Below are 22,374 nucleotides of genomic sequence, written 5' to 3' on the forward strand. Positions count from 1 at the left end.
TAAAGTGATATCATCCCAACCTGCACCAGATATAAATCCGATCCCATTTCAGTTAACTGGAAAGGAAAAATAATTACAACAATACAGGGACATGGACGCTCTCGATGAGTTCTGAGGCCGTGTGCGGAAGGCACGATGGTGATCATCCTCAATGACAACATCTGGTGACCATGGCCTTGAATGTTTGTTTTCTGGTGTTCCAAATTCCAATAAGAAGATAAGAATTAAAAACACATATTTCTTACCTCTTTCGTGGCATTTGAATTTGCCATTCGCTGTTCGCTGATCATCAAACAACGGCGGCCATCGAAGAAATCAGAAGATACTGTACTCCATCTCCACCTCTCACTGGCATCGGACACGCCAGGCCGGTGGCAGTTGCCGTGCGCCTGTCCGTAGGCCAGGCCGCCGGTGACTGCCCGCGCATGGCCAGCCATGCGGCTCGTGCGCCCAAATAGCCACGGTGGATCAGCGCACCAGGCTGGCCAGGGAGGTCTGCGTTGATGAGCGCTGGGAGGAAGTCATCGTTGTCGTTCCCCGCGCCGCCAAAGACATCTGACTCGTCGACCACGTTGGCGTCGAGGTTCCGTAGGAGGAGAGGGCGTGGCGTGGCGGCAGAAGCGGCGAGCCGGGCGTCTGATACGGTGAAGCCGCGACGAGCGTAAGCGAATGGGGATTTCTGCCGATGGAAGTTTTGTTGTGGGGTAGAGATGGAGGAGAAAGTGTAGAGGGAAGCAGACTGATTGCCTATTAGGCCCAGCCACTGTGCAGGCCCACGAACAGGGGGACGTCCAGATGCACACGCCCAGACGAACGCCCTAATCGTAGCATTACTGAATCTTTTTTTTCATTTTTTCCACAAACGGTTGCCCGCCCGAATTTCATTACCTGCAGATTACACAGTTCAACAGATGGCATTCAACAAAAACCAACCAAATCGAAGCAGATAAAAATATTGTTCAACAAAAACCAAATGATGACTCCTGCCTCCTCGAATTATCACTATAAGACAGTGTCCCACACGAAACGTCATAATAGGATGCATGGCTGCAACTCAAGTGAGCTCAACTCTAGGCACACCGCACAAGTTCACTAGTACATAAATAAAAGACACTATGTCTGCAGACTATACAAGTAATAAATTCCAGATTCACATAATTTTCATAAGAGTTAAATGCACCAGAGGTCCATTAACTTGTGAGAAAGTTTCGGTTAGGTCCATCAACTTTCAAAGTGGCTTTTTGGGTCCATAAACTTTGTACGCCGTATCATCTAGGTCCATATCTATCCACGTTGGCTTCTCGTGCTGACGTGGCATGATGCTGTGGCCATGCAGGCCAGCCGCAGCCCCGCGGGCGCGCGAGCAGAAGCCGGTGGACGGCGCCGTGCCACCCCACTTTGGAAGCTTGTATCTCTCCAACCAGGCCGAATTAGACTTTGACACTTTAAGCAAAGTTGGAGATCTCGCGTAGCTCTACAACATTTGTTACTATCTCTTGTGCCAAAACTAAACGGATTCGGAGTTAAGAGGGGACATAGATTGATGTTTCCGTGTATTTTTGCGGTAGTATTGCATGAATACAGAGCGCAGCCTCAGGGATGATGGCGGCTACGGCTGCGACTCTATGTAAGACCTACTGCTGGTGGTCCTGCTCCTGCACCACGACGACGACATGCACCTCGGCCTCGGAGAAGCAGTGTGACGACGAGGACGCGAGCGGGCCCTGTCCCTGTGCGCCACCGGACGCGCCCGCGCCCGCCCCTGCGCCCGGCCGGCGGAAGCTCCACCGCCTCTTCTCCCTCACGGGAGGCCGCACAGGAGGCAGCCGGCCGCGGAGTCACCAGCCGCGGGCTCCGCCGATTTTGGCCTTGGCCGTGGCTGTGGCTGCGTTCGTCGTGCTGCTTCGGATCGGCGAGCCGCGCAGGCCAGGGCAGCGTCTCGGTGCCGCCACCGTCCTCGGCGCGGAACTCGCGCTACAGCCAAAACCTCTCCTTCTACGACCCATCCCGGTCGCGCACGGCCAAGCCCGTGGCGTGCAACGACATGGCGTGCGCGCTCAGCTCCGAGACCCGGAGCGCGCGCGACAACAAGGCGTGCGCCGTGCTCACCGCCTACGGCGCCGGGGTCATCAGTGGGGTGCTCGGCACCGAGGTGCTCACGTTCGGCCAGTCGGAGAACGTGAGCCTCGCCTTCGGGTGCATCACCGCGAGCAGTCTCACGCCGGGCTTCCTGGACGGCGCGTCCGGCATCATCAGGCTGGGCAGGGGTAAGCTGTCGCTGCCGTCGCAGCTCGGCAACAACAGCTGTAACAGAACCGCCCAATTTATACAAGATCAAGTACGGCTGTCCCCGCTAACACGTTGACACGCACATACTTTCACTCATATAAACCCGGTAGTCTGCCGAGTGTCCCGAAAGACCTCGGTAAATCAACATCACAACCAAGATCGCGTGATTAAGCAAATACACATCACATACACAGGGTTGCAGCGGAAATAATATTACAAATGGGTTCACAATTAAAAGTACAAGTTTGGGTTTCAAAATCGATTAGTGAAAACAACATAGCTTTCAAAAGATTATATTAATATATGTTCCAAATACATTGCTAGCATAAGTGACATCATCCGACAAAAACATATAGATAAGAAGTAACAATAGAATCACCGAGCCACCGGCGGTTAGCCACCATCTTCACAGGCCAAGAACTTCACCTGCAACATGGTGGGATAAACCCTGAGTACGAGAAGGTACTCAGCTAGACTTACCCGTCAAAACCAGAAATAAAGGACACCAAGGGTCATGCAAGGCTTATGAGGTGGGCTAGCTTGACACAGTTGCATAAAAGAGCTTATGAATATAGTGACCAATTTAAACTTAGCATCAAGTTTATCATCATTTACCTGTCCACTAGATTAGCACCTGTACTAGAGCACTCACTTATTAGGAGCAAACAATATTAACCATAGCAGGTATAATAAGGCTGTCATCATCATACCATCATTCCTGAACCATTATGTTATTTAGTGTATCTACTTTGGAGATAAGCCCGTCAAGTTCTCACTAACCGGTGAGAGACGGCGACTCGAATCGAATTACAACTCAGCTGAGGGGGTATTCCTAACTCTCACCCTGGCATACTTTGCAAGGGTAGCCGTGGATCACCTTTGGGACAACTCAGGAACCAAATTCGTGAGTTTGATCAGCGCCAACACTCTCAGGGATTACCCTTCTGCCAGGACGATCAGGACTTTTAACTCATCTGCCCTTGGACTCACGCCTACGGCTCCCTTCCGAGGTGTACTTTATACTTATCGACTCCCGACCTGAGGTGAGCTACTCGGCTTCGTGGTCGGTCTCCAGACCCGACCAACTAAGAGAGAGACATGCGTTCAACATAAACAGGAAAGGCTCCAAGATTCAGTCCTTAAGCGAAACAGACAGAGTCACTACAAACCGGCAAGCCTCCGCCCGGTCTTCAATTCAAATTAAGACAGGTTCTTTTCCACGATAGCAAATATAGCCAACCGTGCCATATGTATATCCCTATAGCTCACAGGTGACAGGAAATCACCTGACTTCTACCGCATTTAAGCAGGGCTAAGCACTACACGAGCCTGAGCTACATAGGATTCAGGGTATCAATATCTGGACAAGAATTGGATAACCAATGCAGCAAGTGTTTGCATCCAACACCTAAACTTAATGCAACAATATATATGTAACAGTAATACTTTAATTGCATTTCAGAGGTTAAGAGGCTTAATATGCTCCGGGGCTTGCCTGGGATCCGACACAAGCCAGTTCAGTTAGCTTGCACCGTCCTGGTGACATCTTAGGTCCTAGCACTTGCTTAGTCCTTCCATCTTCGGGATAGATCCATCAAACGCTGTCTTCGGGTTTGGCTCCAACATCTCATCCTTCACGTGGTGCATCTAGCGTACCTAGATGAGATGCAATATGCAAGTGCATAAATATGAAGAATAGTACCATGAGACGCATCACAAATAGCAAGCAAGACAAGCATAGTTTACACTAACACACTTAAGTACTTTGCGATGCTTAACTTAAACATCACACAATCTATCATGCTAAGATGGCAAAGAAGACGACAACACCAAGCATGACACAAGTTTCCCAAGATCTCAGGTGCTCTAACTCTGTCATCATTCAAGGCATAAGTCACACTTAACAATATACAAGCAAACACTATAATTGGAATCTACCAATTTCTGGACATTCAAACAGCAGCTACAAGATTTAGCTATAACTGGAGTTACACAAATCCAAATGACTTGAAAGAAGACATTTTGGAAAGCTTATGAAATTATCTACATTTCATCTATAACCATCACAGCATGATTCCTAAGTTAAGTAGGTCGAAATTATACCTTTACAGAAACTGGTTCATACAAAACAGAGAGCAACAAATCCAGTATTCTAACTTTAAATAGTTGTAACTCAAACACTACTCGACCAAATGATACCAAATTTTAACAGCAGCTAGATACATAAATTATCTACAACTTTTGTATAAACAAGTTTCACACAAAGCACATTGTCATGAAGAACTTTGCTAAGTTCCCAGATCTGTCCATAGACCACATCGGCAAGAAAATAATTATTAACTTATGTTGCAAATTCATAATTGGGCAAAATCAACTTTACCAACATTTCACACATGACTAAAGAACACCAAAAAGCATGGTGCTCACCTCTAAATAAATTTTCTTAAAACATTTCTTAATTTATTTAGACATCAAGGTGTATTTATGAACATATACCAAAAATGCACAATAAAGTCTACAAAAATTACAGTAGCTCACATATCCTCTCAATAGTCTACTGTACAAATTTCATACTATTTGCATAAGTATAGCTGCCTCTACGAAAAAGACAATTTGCTATTGCAAGAAATCATGTGAGAGCGAGATAAACCAATAACTCACTCATACTTCATCCAATACTCATGAAATTTTTACCACACATCAACTATCACATGACTAGCATGCGACAAAAAATTCACTTCATTTGGAGCCCTAGATCTGCAGTTATGGAAAATAACAAATTCAACTAGCATTACAACCTTACTGCACAAATCTATTTTTACCGAAAAATATTGAAACTAAAACATGCCATATTGTAGATCTAATGCATAGAGAATTTCACAAGGATTCCAAAAAGTCCTCATTTGCTATTTTACGAATTTCCTATGAATTACTATGAATTTCCAAAGATTCAGCAAATTTACTACAAATGGGTCCTTATCGGCACTATTTATTTGAGTCACAGACTTCGCAGTTAGAACCTTCCCTTTTCTCGAATTTGAGCGCGAAGTCCCTGGTGTTCTCTTCTTCAGAGACTGAAGCAGGTCACAGCTTGGACCGGCCGGGCTCGGCCGAGAGAGCCGGCAGCGGCGGGGAGGCTTGCCCGGCCCAGGTGGTGGCCACGCCCTGCGTTGACCGGCGGCGGTCGAGGACAACGGCCCGCGCGCCTCCGCGGCTCCGTCCGCGAGCGTGGCCGCGACTGCAGCGTGGTCGGTTCGGCCACGAGGTGAGCAGAGGGCCGAGCAGCCGGAGGAGGAGGAGGTGCGGCTGGCCCTAGCCTCGCGCCCACGAAGGAAGGGGCGCAGCCCGACTGTAGGAGCTACAACGATCGGCTGGAAGCTCTGCTCGACTTGGCTATGGCGCTGGCACTCCGGAGAGGTAGACAAGGGCGGAGAGGGAAGAGGGAGAGGGATGGGAGAGCGAGTGAGCCAGAGAGAGAGCTGAGGGCGCCAGGTCTCCGTTTTCACGAGCACGATCGCGAGGTGGCGAGCGGCGCAGGCACGGGAGGCCACGCGGCGCGAGCATTCTGTGCACGGTGCCGGCACTGCTCATCAATTTCAAATTTCCAATTCTACCTCAAACATACGACTCAAACTCATACTTCGTGCCTCTATAACTCCTAAACCACGACGAGTTAGCAAAAACTCTATTAATAAAAGTTGTAGATCTACATACCAGCTCCAACTTTTATTAAAGCTTCAAAGTCTAATTAGGCCTGGTTTGGGAGATACAAGGTTCCAAAGTGGGGTACACGAAAACTGAAATCATGCATTCAGTCATCCATGACTTAACCAAATTTGAAGTGCTGAAAACAGCTGTTGATTCAAAGTTTGAGCCTCGGTTTGACTTGCTTACAAGCTGATCTAGCTCTTGGTGCAAACATAAAGTTTGTTGTAGATAACATGGACTCCAACTTTTATTTAGGTTCTACTGTCATGCAAACACTCTAAGCTGCAGTTCAAACCAAGTCAAAGCAGCATCACTATAAAGCTTAAATCACCCTTTTTGATCTATTGGAGCATTTTCTAGCCACCTGCTCAATATGAACCCTTCATAACTTTTGTTCATGAGTGCAAGCAGAGTTGTTTGAGCAAGGTACCAAGGTTTGGTTGACATCTCATGTTCTCATTCACTTAATAGTGCAATTCAAGCACTTAGTAAAATCATTCCAACAAGGATATAACTTATCATTTCATGTGACTTTTTGATTCCAAACTTTATAAAACTTTTCCAGTGATCCATATAGATGGGTATTGATGTGAGACACATGAAGATATTCCAATAACACTAGCCAAGCATATATCTTGAAAAGGGCCTATATGTAAAGCAAGGGTGCAATATCCGAGTTTAGGTTGGGGCTTATTTCCATAGGTTTAACCTTGACATCTCCAATGCCACTTAACATGTCATGGTTGAGCTTAAACCCGTTGCTTAACTAGTGACAAACACCTGGGGTGTTACAGCCCTCCCCCTTAAAGGAATCGCATCCCGAGATTCGGGGCGAAAGACTTTTAAGGGAAGAGAAACTTGTCATCCAGTTTCTAACATCAGTGATAGCATTAGGCTACTTAACTTCAAAGTATCAGAGAGGCTAATTTGGTCACGACACTTTCTGGTTCTTGCTCTTCGTCGTAAGCTGTTGTCTAAAGAATTTCATTCTTTGGCGTCCATAAAGCATTATTACATTGGAAGGAATCCAAGATAGCACTGTCCTACGTACTTCGTCCTCGATGTACGAAGAGTGATACAAGCATAGACTAAATACTTGTAACATCTACTTCCTTAGTGGATAAAGCACAGAACTTATGGACTTTGCACTAGCTTGTAGTTGGTTGACGGATATTCCTTACAACGGTGTTATATTGGCTCCTAAGGTCTGAAAAGCAGTTCTCTACTAAAGTGGCTTGAGCACAACTTCTCGTAAAGGATGTGATCATAGACGGGGTAATCATCCTTTGAGGGCATGAGAAGCTAGTTAACCAATATCCAAACTGGTTGTAGCGGTGCACTCACTCATATGTCAACTGATGGAAAGCTACATAATGTTCCATGTGTGCAGTGCTCTTTCTCTAATAACAACACTGTATTATCTGGGTCTGTTGAGTGAAGATGAATGTGATAGCTGACTCTGTCTACCCAGCAATTTCGATGCTCATTAGCTAAGGGAACCTTAGAATCTAAGTGGCAACAGGAATCTGGGTTAGATTTGATGCAACCTCTTGGGTAAAAACACATGAAAGGCACCAAATGACAAGGCAGCACTGGAAAACATTGTTAAGGACGATGGATACCGAGGCCTATAGTACAATAAAAGTTGCAAGTATTTCCTCAAACTAGGGAAATAGTCCACTACCATGCATTTTGAATATGATTCTCCTTCATGGTGCAGTTGCACAGCAAGTTGGGTTGACTTGCATCGTAGCAAAACTAGCTTTCTTAAACTATATTTGACGTCGAGGCTTCCTTTCTTAGGCCAATCAATATCTCAAAAACCATAATCCAAAAATCTATGGTTTGACACCTTTTCAATTACTTTTGAATTGCAAGGGCACAATTTGACCTCTAGAACACCTTGACTACTCACACATTGCTGATCTAAGAGGGCAAAAGCAAGGCACATAGGGGTGCAATTAGTCTTCTCAAGGGTATGGAGGGTTGTCTAACAGCAAGACACCTACAAGTTGTAATTTCTTGGTATGAATTACAAATACAACCGTCTAATGCAAAGGATGATCGCAGTCACAGCAAAATTGCAGATTCTGTACCCTTTTGTTTTCTATTCATATCTCACAAACTATTGCTCCAATATGCACAAATTTTGGTGCGCATGTAGATCCATGGGTCTTCTAACTACTCACCAAAATTCAACTCAACCGGACACCGTTTGACCATCCAAACAATTCATCTACTAAAACTGTTGTGTTCTGAAATGGCAGCAAACCGAGCCGACAAGATATCTCTCAAATTTGAGGTTTTACTCAACCAATACTCAAACCAACTTAAGACATTGAAGGGTCCTAAGCAAGGAATGAGATCACCAAGTTTGGGGTCAATCCAACTTCGTTTGAGTCACTAATCGTTGGCTTGAAGATGTTCAGTTTTGTACCCTAAAATCTAGACATATTTTCTCGTTCTTCTCTTTCTTTGCTTCACATGTTGTGGTGTGTGTTCGATACTCTCGATCTCTTTGTATAGCAGCAGCAGCAGCTCCTTTCTCTAAGGATGTAGACTAAGATTTTCCATATATGATTCTCAGGAAACAACTTAAATCGTTTGATTTAGACAGCAACTTGACTATGCACAAGCATTGGACTTGTGACTATGTTTTTGGAACACAAAGCATACTCTTCATGGAGGGACTGTCCTACAGAGATAAGGGAACATCTCTTATTATCCTTCTATGCCTCATCCAATAGAATCTAGAACAATCCTTTGATAGCACCATATACATAACGATGCTGACCGAAACTAAGAACATGCTTTCTCTAGCTCTTTACTTAGCTGATATAGCATCCAGCACTATCTGTGTGATTGTCCAAGATGGACTTGACTTAACAACATAGGGCTTGGAGAAGGAAGCAATACTATCATCGATGACCGGCTTTGCTGTTCGTTTGCTTAACATTGTTTTGTGAGCTCTGGCCTTCATAATTAGCAAAAAGTTATCACCTAGCCGGAGGTTAAGCTTCCTACTAGTAACTAATCAGTTGACTCTCAACACTCAAAGTTCCAAATTCTTACTCTTGACCACAACAATAATTGCAATCGAGGCACAAACAGACGGTCGCCATCGAAGTCTACAGATAAGGAGTCACACTAGAGATGTTGATCTCGACTGTGCGATCAGCATGCACATAATAATCAAGACTTGGATAGCCAGGTCATAATCATAATGTGACGTTCGATTCTTATCTAACTAACAACTTGTCCAACATTAATTGTTGTGTGCCTTTCTGATCCAACAGTGATGACATAAGTTATTCACTAGGTGACGGACGTCAATACTGGGACAACCAAGTGGAGTCACTTGTCTATCACCTCTTGTAGTCTGTTAATGTTTATGTCGGTGACCAGTTCTTCAAAGGTTATCCTTTTTGTGACTTCAACAGGAAGCTCTACTACTTTCGGTCTGATATAGGGATCTTCAATAAGATATGGAGAGATAACCAAGGAAGAGCTCACGTGAAAATAACACATCGGTGCAGTTCGACAATGGATCATGACTAGAAACCTCGATACTAGCACGCACCCAGCAGCACAACCATGTGTCAGCCGCCCACAAGGAGGCCCTAGGTTCCGTCGCAGCACCATAGTTCGCTAATCATGGCACCATTACTGAACATACAACCAAAGTGAAACTTCTAGTGGCACCAATTAGATTGTAAGAACAAGCATTGTGCAAAAGAGGGATAGCAAACAAGGATAGTCACAAGGTTAGGAATCAACAAGGAGGCGATCAGAAGAGCAAAACACAGCGCAAAAGAACACAGCCTAATTGCCGAAGGCAACTAAGCAGGAGACTCTTGCTTAATTTCCATAAATGCCTCGTGTCCACCAAAGTGATTACCAGATAAAGATTAACATGAGATTTGGTCTTGTCGAGCAGCAACATGAGATCAAGACTGATAAACATCCAGGGACTTGAACGGGTTGGAGGTAAAATAAACGAGATTCGAGGGTCAGAGCCAATGCACTAACTGGGGATTCAGTTGATAAAGCAATGACATGATCTACGTGGAAAAGGTTCCAAAGCCAGGGCAGATAGCGATTAGCGTTGCACTAGCTCATCCATAGGAGAAAGAGCAATAAGGTCCAACAAGGATTTTTGAGCAGGGTCCTCCCACACAGGAGCGGGACAACCACGAAACATGCAAGCATTCAAGGGAACTAAGCTTGGACCTAAGGTCAAGCAAAGGCATAGATAAAGTCTTCGTAGCACAACGTTCAAGGCTAGCAACCACGTGTACAGGCTCAGGTTCCTAAGAGAGAACTTAATTGTAGACGACAACCCTGAGATTACCAAAACTTGGACGCTGCTCCAGGATAGCGCTCTTCCACACTCATATGCTTACCGAGGACAAAAGGGTGACAACTACGGCACTACCTAGATAACGAGCATCCATGCCTACATCATGGTCTTAAGCGAGCATTTCGAAACACTCAATCCAATTAGCTTAAATGGCTATTATGAAGCACAAAGCTCGTACATAACAAGCAGTCATCTACAACAACACCACTACACATATCATGCAAAACATGGTGGTAAGGCACTGTTATCTTTTGTTTCCTTTTTACTGAGTAGGTGGATATCTCTACAAAACAAGTTTTACTTACATTTAGCAATTTAGTTTTCAAAGGGGTGAACTTTTTGTTAACTATTAACTCGTCATCTATTTCCTTTGGAAGCCAACATATGAGGCAAAGCTAATCACACACTAACTTCAAGCATAGCTATTCAAGCAGCATGGGACAAGGCATTTTGGCTAGCTTCACACAGGGAAAATAGTGACATCACATTGATCACAAGTTACTTAGCATTAGAACAAGGTGAGGGAAGCATATTTATGCAGAAGCACAATCATGATGCATGCTCGTCCTATTTGTCCTCACGAAATTGCCAGCATAAGGTGGCAATCATGTTCTATGTCGGTGACATAACACGTACTCTCTCGATATATAGCTAGTCGTCAGCTATTTCAATCTACGCATTCGTGGTTAGCGTACCTGTAGGCAAATTCATTGCAGCCCATCCCCACAAGAGATAAATAAGCACACAATAAAGCAGTAAACTAAGATACTCTGCATATATACATCCCAAAATGTATATACTTTGATATCCATAGCTACCCGATAAATATACCCGCAATTAAGTACCTTCATATATACATAGGTGTAACATGTAAATATTCTAGTAACCATAGCTAACTCTCCCCTAGACCGACAGTTGGACGGTCATGCTCTCACAACTCCCACTTACCTGGGCGTAGACGCAATTGATCCATACATTACCATTCAAGTGAATGGCATCCATACAATAGCACGCCGTATGGACGACGAAAGTAAAAACCCCCATGTTAGTACTTAGATAGCCACCTAATAGTCCATAACTGGGCATAAAGGAGGATGTCGCTAGCATAGTTTTGCAAATTAGTTTTGACAAATCTGCCTATAGCTAAAGTTTTAGTTAAAATAGGCTTTTTAAAACCAAAACTTTGTTTTTAAAACAATGTACATGACAGTATTATGCTTAATCTTGCTCTAATGCCAGCTGTAACAGAACCACCCAATTTATACAAGATCAAGTACGACTATCCCCGCTAACACGTTGACACGCGCATACTTTCACTCATAAACCCGGTAGTCCGCCGAGTGTCCCGAAAGACCTCGGTAAATCAACATCACAACCAAGATCGCGTGATTAAGCAAACACACATCACATACACAGGGTTGCAACGGAAATAATATTACAAATGGATTCACAATTAAAAGTACAAGTTTGGGTTTCAAAATCGATTAGTGAAAACAACATAGCTTTCAAAAGATTACATTAATATATGTTCCAAATACATTGCTAGCATAAGTGACATCATCCGACAAAAGCATATAGATGAGAAGTAACTATAGAATCACCGAGCCACCGGCGGTTAGCCACCATCTTCACAGGCCGAGAACTTCACCTACAACATGGTGGGATAAACCCTGAGTAAGAGAAGGTACTCAGCTAGTACCCATCAAAACCAGAAATAAAGGACACCAAGGGTCATGCAAGGCTTATGAGGTGGGCTAGCTTGACACAGTTGCATAAAAGAGCTTATGAATATAGTGACCAATTTAAACTTAGCATCAAGTTTATCATCATTTACCTATCCACTAGATTAGCACCTGTACTAGAGCACTCACTTATTAGGAGTAAACAATATTAACCATAGCAGGTATAATAAGGCTGTCATCATCATACCATCATTCCTGAACCATTATGTTATTTAGTGTATCTACTTTGGAGATAAGCCCATCAAGTTCTCACTAACCGGTGAGAGACGGCGACTCGAATCGAATTACAACTCAGCTGAGGGGGTATTCCTAATCTCACCCTGGCATACTTTGCAAGGGTAGCCGTGGGTCACCTTTGGGACAACTCAGGAACCAAATTCGCGGGTTCGATCAGCGCCAACACTCTCAAGGATTACCCTTCTGCCAGGACGATCAGGACTTTTAACTCACCTGCCCTTGGACTCACGCCTATGGCTCCGTTTCGAGGTGTACTTTATACTTATCGACTCATGGTCTGACGTGAGCTACTCGGCTTCATGGTCGATCTCCAGACTAGGCCAACTAAGAGAGAGGCATGCATTCAACATGAACAGGAAAGGCTCCAAGATTCAGTCCTTAAGCGACACAGACGGAGTCACTATAAACCGGCAAGCCTCCGCCCGGTCTTCAATTCAAATTAAGACAGGTTCTTTTCCACGATAGCAAATATAGCCAACCGTGCCATATGTATATCCCTATAGCTCACAGGTGACAGAAAATCACCTGACTTCTACCGCATTTAAGCAGGGCTAAGCACTACACGAGCCTGAGCTACATAGGATTTAGGGTATCAATATCTGGACAAGGATTGGATAACCAATGCAGCAAGTGTTTGCATCCAACACCTAAACTTAATGCAACAATATATATGTAACAGTAATACTTTAATTGCATTTCAGAGGTTAAGAGGCTTAATATGCTCCGGGGCTTGCCTGGGATCCGACACAAGTCAATTCAGTTAGCTTGCACTGTCCTGGTAACATCTCAGGTCCTAGCACTTGCTTAGTCCTTCCATCTTCAGGATAGATCCATCAAACGCTGTCTTCGTGTTTGGCACCAACATCTCATCCTTCACGTGGTGCATCTAGCATACCTAGATGAGATGCAATATGCAAGTGCATAAATATGAAGAATAGTACCATGAGACGCATCACAAATAGCAAGCAAGACAAGCATAGTTTACACTAACACATTTAAGTACTTTGCGATGCTTAACTTAAACATCACACAATCTATCATGCTAAGATGACAAAGAAGATGACAACACCAAGCATGACACAAGTTTCCCAAGATCTCAGGTGCTCTAACTCTGTCATCATTCAAGGGATAAGTCACACTTAACAATATACAAGCAAACACTATAATTGGAATCTGCCAATTTCTGGACATGCAAACAGCAGCTACAAGATTTAGCTATAACTAGAGTTACACAAATCCAAATGACTTGAAAGAACACATTTTGGAAAGCTTATGAAATTATCTACATTTCATCTATAACCATCACAGCATGATTCCCAAGTTAAGTAGGTCGAAATTATACCTTTACAGAAACTGGTTCATACAAAACAGAGAGCAACAAATCCTGTATTCTAACTTTAAACAGTTGTAACTCAAACACTACTCGGCCAAATGATACCAAATTTTAACAGCAGCTAGATACATAAATTATCTACAACTTTTGTATAAACAAGTTTCACACAAAGCACATTGTCATGAAGAACTTTGCTAAGTTCCCAGATCTGTCCATAGACCACATCGGCAAGAAAATAATTATTAACTTATATTGCAAATTCATAATTGGGCAAAACCAACTTTACCAACATTTCACACATGACTAAAGAACACCAAAAAGCATGGTGCTCACCTCTAAATAAACTTTCTTAAAGCATTTCTTAATTTATTTAGACATCAAGGTGTATTTATGAACATATACCAAAAATGCACAATAAAGTCTACAAAAATTACAGTAGCTCACATATCCTCTCAATAGTCTACTGTACAAATTTCATACCATTTGCATAAGTATAGCTACCTCTACGAAAAAGACAATTTGTTATTGCAAGAAATCATGTGAGAGCGAGATAAACCAATAACTCACTCATACTTCATCCAATACTCATGAAATTTTTACCACACATTAACTATCACATGAGTAGCATGCCACAAAAATTTCACTTCATTTGGAGCCCTAGATCTGCAGTTATGGAAAATAACATATTCAACTAGCATTACAACCTTACTGCACAAATCTATTTTTACCGCAAAATATTGAAACTAAAACATGCCATATTATAGATCTAATGCATAGAGAATTTCACATGGATTCCAAAAAGTCCTCATTTGCTATTTTACGAATTTCCTATGAATTACTATGAATTTCCAAAGATTCAGCAAATTTACTACAAATGGGTCCTTATCGGCACTATTCATTTGAGTCACAGACTTCGCAGTTAGAACCTTCCCTTTTCTCGAATTTGAGCGCGAAGTCCCTGGTGTTCTCTTCTTTAGAGACTGAAGCAGGTCACAGCTTGGACCGACCGGGCTCGGCCGAGAGAGCCGGCAGCGGCGGGGAGGCTTGCCCGGCCCAGGTGGTGGCCGCGCCCTGCGTTGTTCGGCGGCGGTCGAGGACAATGGCCCGCGCGCCTCCACGGCTCCGTCCACGAGCATGGCCGCGACTGCAGCGCGGTCGGTTCGGCCATGGGGCGAGCAGAGGGCCGAGCAGCCGGAGGAGGAGGAGGTGCGGCTGGCCCTAGCCTTGCGCCCACGAAGGAAGGGGCGCAGCCCGACTGTAGGAGCTGCGACGGCCGGCTGGAAGCTCCGCTCGACTCGGCCATGGTGCCGGCACTCCGGAGAGGCAGACAGGGGCAGAGAGGGAAGTGGGAGAGGGATAGGAGAGCGAGTGAGCCAAAGAGAGAGCTGAGGGCGCCAGGTCTTCGTTTTCACGAGCACGGTCGCGAGGTGGCGAGCGGCGCAGGCACGGGAGGCCACGCGGCGCGAGCATTCTGTGCACGGTGCCGGCACTGCTCATCAATTTCAAATTTCCAATTCTACCTCAAACATACCACTGAAACTCATACTCCGTGCCTCTGTAACTCCTAAACCACGATGAGTTAGCAAAAACTCTATTAATAAAAGTTGTAGATCTACATACCAGCTCCAACTTTTATTAAAGCTTCAAAGTCTAATTAGGCCTGGTTTGGGAGATACAAGGTTCCAAAGTGGGGTACACAAAAACTGAAATCATGCATTCAGTCATCCATGACTTAACCAAATTTCAAGTGCTGAAAACAGCTGCTGATTCAAAGTTTGAGCCTCGGTTTGACTTGCTTAGAAGCTGATCTAGCTCTTAGTCCAAACATAAAGTTTGTTGTACATAACATGGACTCCAACTTTTATTTAGGTTCCACGGCCATGCAAACACTCTAAGCTGCAGTTCAAACCAAGTCAAAGTAGCATCACTATAAAGCTTAAATCACCCTTTTTGATCTATTGGAGCATTTTCTGGCCACCTGCTCAACATGAACCCTTCATAACTTTTGTTCATGAGTGCAAGTAGAGTTGTTTGAGCAAGGTACCAAGGTTTGGTTGACATCTCATGTTCTCATTCACTTAATAGTGCAATTCAAGCACTTAGTAAAATCATTCCAACAAGGATATAACTTATCATTTCATGTGACTTTTTGATTCCAAACTTCATAAAACTTTTCCAATGATCCATATAGATGGGTATTGATGTGAGACACATGAAGATATTCCAATAACACCAGCCAAGCATATATCTTGAAAAGGGCCTATATGTAAAGCAAGGGTGCAATATCCGAGTTTAGGTTGGGGCTTATTTCCATAGGTTTGACCTTGACATCTCCAACGCCACTTAACATGTCATGGTTGAGCTTAAACCCGTTGCTTAACTAGTGACAAACACCTGGGGTGTTACAACAGGTTCTCCTACTGCCTCACGCCTTACTTCAGCGACGCCGCGGACACGAGCCGCCTGTTCGTCAGCGCGTCCGCCGGCCTGAGCAGCGGCCCGCCGGTGACGTCCGTGCCATTCCTCAAGAACCCCGACGTGGACCCGTTCGACACGTTCTACTACCTTCCCCTCACCAGGATCACAGTGGGGACAGCCATGCTCGCCGTCCCCGCGGCCGCATTCGACCTCCGGGAGGTCGCGCCGGCGAAGTGGGCCGGCACGCTCATCGACTCGAGCTCCCCATTCACGAGGCTCGTCGACGTGGCCTACCAGGCGCTGAGAGATGAGCTCGTGCGATAGCTGGGCGCCAGCGTCGTGCCGCCGCCGGCAGAGGCGGAAGGGCTCGACCTGTGCGTGGGCGTGGCGCACGGGGACGCCAGCAAGCTGGTACCCCCATTGGTCCTGCACTTCGGAAGTGGCAGCGGCAGCAACGGTGGGGATGTCCCCCATTGGTCCTGCACTTCGGAAGTGGCAGCGGCAGCAACGGTGGGGATGTCGTGGTGCCGCCGGAGAACTACTGGGCGCCCGTGGACAACACCACGACGTGCTTGGTGGTGTTTAGCACGGGAGGGCCGAACAGCACGCTGCCGCTGAACGAGACGACCATCATCGGCAACTACATGCAGCTGCTCTACGACCTCCAACATGGCGTGCTCTCCATCCAGTCGGCGGACTGCAGCTCCGTGTGATGGTGCCATGCCACCAGCCGGTCTTACATAGAGTCGCAGCCGCAACCGCCGTCGTCCCTGAGGCCGCGCTCTGTATTCATGCAATACTACCGCAAAAATACACAGAAACATCAAATTTTGTCCCCTCTTAACTCCGAATCCGTTTAGTTTTGGCACAGAAGTAGTAACAAATGTTGTAGAGCTACGCGAGATCTCCAACTTTGCTTAAAGTGCCAAAGTCTAATTCGGTCTGGTTGGAGAGATACAAGTTCTCAAAATGGGGTGGCGCGGTGCCATCCACCGGCTTCTGCTCGCGCGCCCGTGGGGCTGTGGCTGGCCTGCATGGCCACGGCATCATGCCATGTCTGCACGAGAAGCCAACGTGGAGAGGTATGGACCTAGGTGATACGGCGTATAAAGTTTATGGACCCAAAAAGTCACTTTGGAAGTTGATGGACCTAACCGAAACCTCCTCACAAATTAATGGACCTCTGGTGCATTTAACTCTTTTCATAATCACCTCATGCTTCGACTGTGCCTGCATCAAAGCGAATATCTCATGTTTTGAACAGGAAAAAAATCTCTAAAGCAAGAACTGTTTTCATGTCTCATGTTAGTCGTAACTAGCAAAAAAAAAAGGATAGACAAATATAAAAGCAGGAATCAATTATCCAGGTTCATTTTGGTCAAATATATTGCCATATATGAGTTAAAACACAGAGGAACTTAATTTCTGTCATAAATGCAAATTCAATAACATGTCCCATAAGGTGCTGGGTCTGGCCAGGAACAGGCTCAACACAGTTCCTTGGGTGCATATCCTCTGCCACTAAAATGTTGAGCCAAGCTTACAAACAGAACACAAATTAAGCAAAACACAATTCACAAACTTATTCTAATTGAATTGTCAGGATTTGTTTAATCAACTGATATACAACTCTGGCAACAATGTACTCATATAAATAACCTTCCATAGCATATCAATGTCACCAAGCCCCGGGTCCTGTATTAAGTGCATTATTAACTTGCTAAGCTCTAGACCCTAACCCTACTGAACAGAAATGTAGCAACAAAATAATTCCCTAATAAACCTTAAACATCACAAGCGTAGTCATCACACATTGAACCTAACAGGGTACATAAGTTACCTACCTGTAACCTTCCTCAGATGCCTGCAGATGTCACTGCTGAAGATGTTGTCTGTCAAAATGAAGTTCTTCTGGGCATCAAGCTCGGCCAATCCCCGAAGCACTCCCTTGCTCACATCAATAGCAAGAACCACTTCAAACTTGTCCATATGCCTGGGTTTAATTGCAGAAAGCAAGTAAACAATATCATCATTCATGCTCATGATGGGGCATGACATCTGAAGCTCCTTCAACATTTCTGTGGTCTTACTGCAGCGCAGCATAGCCAACAAGTTAGAAGGACACGCGTTGCTGGCATCCAATTGCAAGGTGACATCTTTAACATCAATTTCTGAGTGACGGTGCCAGCAGTTCTTCTCCCACGGTTGGGAATCAAAATTAACAGGTATTGCCACGGTCCATGTTGTTGCCTTCCATCCATCACGGAAGACCCTGAGTTTCCTTGATTTATTGCGCACCCACTCCGTGTAGGAGGACGAAGCAGGTGCCGTATTCAGCTCTCTTGGTGACCAGGATTCCGTCTCAATGTACTTGATAGAGTCTCTGTTTCGGCTGATGGTTACATCGCGGAAATTGTAAGGGTCGAGTTCCATGAGGAGCCGATTCCAGTTGCCCCTTGCCGGCACCGGCTGATGGTTACAGGGGACTCGCTGAGCACGTCGCTAAGGAGGACAGTTGCGGAGTCGGTGAGGCACCTGTGGTTCGGGTTCGGGACCAGATCTAGGCGACGGGCGCGCAGGCTGTAGACGAAGTATTCCCAGTCCCATCCGTGGCCGATGGTGTCGGGGTAGACGGGGACGCAGAGGAGGACGAGGTCGGCGTCGGTGGTGATGACCTTGGGAGTTGCGTTGGGGAAGTCGAGGCCGGGGCAGTGGACGCAGAAGTGGGAGACCAGTGGCGGGCGCGCGGCGCGGAAGGTCACCTGGATGCACAAGCCGGTGCTCGTGGTGCCCTCGGCCGTGGTGGCGTTGACGAGGTTGGCGATGTAGCACCACCTGTCGAGGAGGACCAAGCCTGAGCCTGAGGCGTCGGCGGCGTTACCGTCGTCGGACTCGGGAAGCGGAGGCGGAATCAAGGAGGAAACAGTAGATGCAGCCGCCATAGCCGAGGAGGAGACGAGAGGATCGCAGACCCCGGCGCGGCGGCTGTTAAACTTGGGCCGTTGTCGGGCCACATCAGCCAAGTGTTACTCACATGGGTTGGGCTGGGTTGGCCTTTCAGCCCGTATATGTCCCGTAGCCTATGAGGCCCATGGCCTGGATAGCTGCGGCGGAGCCGGCTGTCGTCTAGACGTCCGGTGGCCACAGCAGCGCGTTCCAGTTCCAGGGCGGCGATGACGACGTGCCCCCTCCGCGGCCGCGAGTCGGCGGGAGTTGTATGCTGCTGTGTGCGGCGGGCCGGCGACAACTGGAACCTGTGTTCGGCTCAGCGATAGCAGCTTCAGATTGCTCTTCTCTTCTCTCCTCTCCTTGACCTACCCAGTGCCCACCACTCAAATGTCAAGTATGCTTTTGTTGCTTACTTGGTATGGCTGAATTGAATTGAACTGAATTTCAGGGACATCTAGGAGTCTAGGACAGTTAATCATTCTTAAGTTGTTCTTTTCAATGACAAGTTTCTTACAAAACCATGTTGCTCTGTTAGATGTAAACAGATCGTACACTGATCCTATTAGGCGATGCACAGACAGATCCTTGCTTTTCTCATTTTCCCTGTCTCTACATGTAATGTAAAGGGACCAACCATTCTCTGCACAAGAGCATCCTAATCTAAATGGAGTATGTCATCTGTACATTATATATTATAGGGGTAAAACGAACCTGACAGTTTGTACATCATTTTTGCACAAGATAGCCATATAAAAACTCGTTCCAGACATCAGGAACTCCGGGGAGGCACCAATGCGTGCAATCCGCGTAGCTGGCTGGGTCACCAATTTGCTCTTTCGTTAGAGGAACATATTGCTTCCTGAACACCGTCGGATGCCCGTCCTTCCGGTAGTCAGACAGCTCGGTGATGTTAAGTATCTGAACATGTATGCCTTTCGGTTCCAATGTTCGGAAATAGGACCTAGCCGTGGCCATCAAGCTGTAGTCTGTAGTTGCAGCTTTGTATCCTGTTTTGTAGATCGGCTCTGTTTCGTTAAAGCATTTGTTCTTGTCTTCTCCACCCCAGTCGCTAGCCCTGAAAGTAACAAAAAATGTGAACACACTGGATGTCATGGAGATGTCGGTATTGTACTATTTGTGTTGCAAATGATTCATGGGTATCTCTCTCACCAGGAATGTGTTGGTGATGATCCTGCAAAAAAGATCCTAGTCTTGCTCTTGTCAATATTCTCTCCAAGCCATTCGGTTAGTTTCTTGAGAGCTATCTCGAAACCATCGACCATTTCCATTTCGTCTAACTTTGCATCACCATCTTCAAATGAGCCATACCTGCACATATATAAAAGTTTTATTACCTATTCGCTGATGGCATTTGGTAACTATGTTAGTGCATTTTAAATGACCAGTTCTGGTATCTTTTTTCTGATGTGCAAAACTGACGGCACAATGCGTATGAGTTATGACTAGGAAGGATAGAAATGTACTTACATGACCTTCATCCTCATGTCATCCTTCTGCTTCCTCCACCACAGGTAAGAATTGAAGACAATGATGTCAGCATCCCTCCAGACACTGGCATGCTTCTCAATTCTGTCTGCCCTTATGATCCGGTACTCCACCCGGTGAATAATGGGGTTGTCGCTGTTGGACTCAACCAGTAGTGGTGACCAGTAGAAATCTATTGTTGCATTGTATTCCTGAAAAATAATTATATGTTCAAACAGGCTAATCAAATAAAATTGTTGGTTTCTGTAGGCTGTAGATTTGTGAAGGGAAGCATACCAATGCCTTGAAGGAGATGAGTGAGCCATTGAAGATGCGTATCTTGAGCCTGTCATCGGGTATTGAGGCCTCCACCATGCACACGAGAGAGACCCATTGGTTCCTGTTGACTGAATCACCCACAAACACCAATCTCTTGTTCCTCAGCTTTTCAAGCAGCTTGATGGCATCGAATCTGTTTTGAAAAGGTAAAATTCAGACAGCATGTCAAAAAATCCATGCAAAGTTATGCTAAATATGATCTCCTTTCTACTCTTACGTACAAGCTTTTGAAATGGTACAAATGATAAAATAAAAGGTAGGATCTTTCACTGTCAATTAGTTGTCATGCATGTTTAATTAGTTTCTTGTTGGGCTCCAGCTAACAACTCTAACGAGATCAGTTTTGCAATCTCAGTACTAGTTGTTTCTTCCTTTCTGCTGTACTATCCTGTGTTTTTATTCAGTTACAGATTATTTCAGTGTTTTTATGCTTCTATAAAACAAAACCATTTACTACCCTTAGGAAAATTCTTGGCTGATACTGACAGAGCTTATATATTGCCCGAGAGCTGCACCTTTAGATATGCTGGAATTTTTGGGCTTGAGCTAAAAATACTTGGAAAATCTGTAATCGTCATACCTTGGGAGGTCGCATCCATGAGGCTGCCATCTCCAGTGCTGGTACATGACATCCTTCCTGCCATATTTGTCACAGGCCACCTCGGGGAAGATGAAGGCACACTTGAGCCCGTTGTACAATGGCCGAGACACGTTGTCGTACACCCACCGCCCCCTTGACCAGTTGCACTCCTCGTTGCTGGCGTCCCCCTCTTCAGTTGTCCCTCTGATTGCTGGTTCTTGGAGCCCAGTTTCCAGCTTCACCTGCACTTCTTGGCGTCCATGCTCTACTGCCATTTGCACTTGTTCTTCCTGTCCTCTGTCAAAGAGGAAGACGACGGAGCTGGCTAAGATGAAGAAAGCCACCAAGGAGGTCACGATGCTCCTCACTCCAACTGGAGCATGGAGCACCGTCATCTTGCCACCTGCTGCTATCGCCTTGTGACCGGCCTCTGTCTTCATTCTTTCTTCAGGAACCGTACTGCTTAGCTCTCCTCTTTTATGGTCACCTATCGAGTCTGTACAATGGCAATGGGAGCAGCTAGCACACACCTGCACATGGCTATATGGTCCAGCTCTAGAAAAAGTAGTGATACTCAAGCAACCTGAGCACTGACCCTTGGGCTAACCACAAAAAAGGGGGGCAGTGTCGGACTATTTGGAATGTTGTTGTAGAGATGAAATTTTTTTGCAGGTCAAAGTAGCTAGAATAGCCCTTGTACGGAAATCAGAAATAGAAAGTTTGTGTGTATACATCGGTCATCGGTGTACTACGGTTATACTGTCTGAATTTGCAAAATCATCTATAGATGAGTCTCATGTGTGCTCCAGATATTATCTACCTGTCACTAGTATTTTTTCCAAATAAAAAATGAAACAAAAAGGTTAGAATATCAGAATGTAGAAGTGTTTATTTGTGTCACCGACGGCTGCACCAATCCACTCGCACCAAACCA

General features: G+C 45.5%; 1 protein-coding gene and 2 pseudogenes across 1 annotated transcript; 1 reads left to right on the plus strand and 2 right to left on the minus strand.

Moving 5' to 3' along the window:
* Positions 1-1,602: 1,602 nt before the first annotated feature.
* On the plus strand, positions 1,603-16,800 carry LOC136506857 (aspartic proteinase nepenthesin-1-like; annotated as a pseudogene).
* Positions 16,801-17,061: 261 nt separating this feature from the next.
* On the minus strand, positions 17,062-19,029 carry LOC136506858 (uncharacterized; annotated as a pseudogene).
* Positions 19,030-19,604: 575 nt separating this feature from the next.
* Positions 19,605-22,014, minus strand: LOC136509188 (xylan O-acetyltransferase 12-like). Its single transcript, XM_066504015.1, has 5 exons — positions 21,441-22,014; positions 20,819-20,993; positions 20,525-20,733; positions 20,207-20,365; positions 19,605-20,111 (listed from the first exon to the last, which is right to left on the minus strand). Exons 1-5 carry the CDS (start codon positions 21,878-21,880, stop codon positions 19,763-19,765), a joined length of 1,332 nt encoding a protein of 443 aa, XP_066360112.1. The 5' UTR covers positions 21,881-22,014; the 3' UTR covers positions 19,605-19,762.
* Positions 22,015-22,374: the final 360 nt, after the last annotated feature.

The sequence above is a fragment of the Miscanthus floridulus genome, chromosome 15 (genome assembly GCF_019320115.1).
Source record: "Miscanthus floridulus cultivar M001 chromosome 15, ASM1932011v1, whole genome shotgun sequence".
In the NCBI taxonomy this organism is placed as follows: domain Eukaryota; kingdom Viridiplantae; phylum Streptophyta; class Magnoliopsida; order Poales; family Poaceae; genus Miscanthus; species Miscanthus floridulus.

Coding starts and splice junctions, on each gene's coding strand:
- LOC136509188 (XM_066504015.1), bottom strand. CDS start 21,880: ATGAAGACAGAGGCCGGTCACAAGGCGATAGCAGCAGGTGGCAAGATG. Junction 20,734..20,818: donor TCATCTCCTTCAAGGCATTG/GTATGCTTCCCT, acceptor ATTATTTTTCAG/GAATACAATGCAACAATAGA. Junction 20,366..20,524: donor GACATGAGGATGAAGGTCAT/GTAAGTACATTT, acceptor ATATATGTGCAG/GTATGGCTCATTTGAAGATG.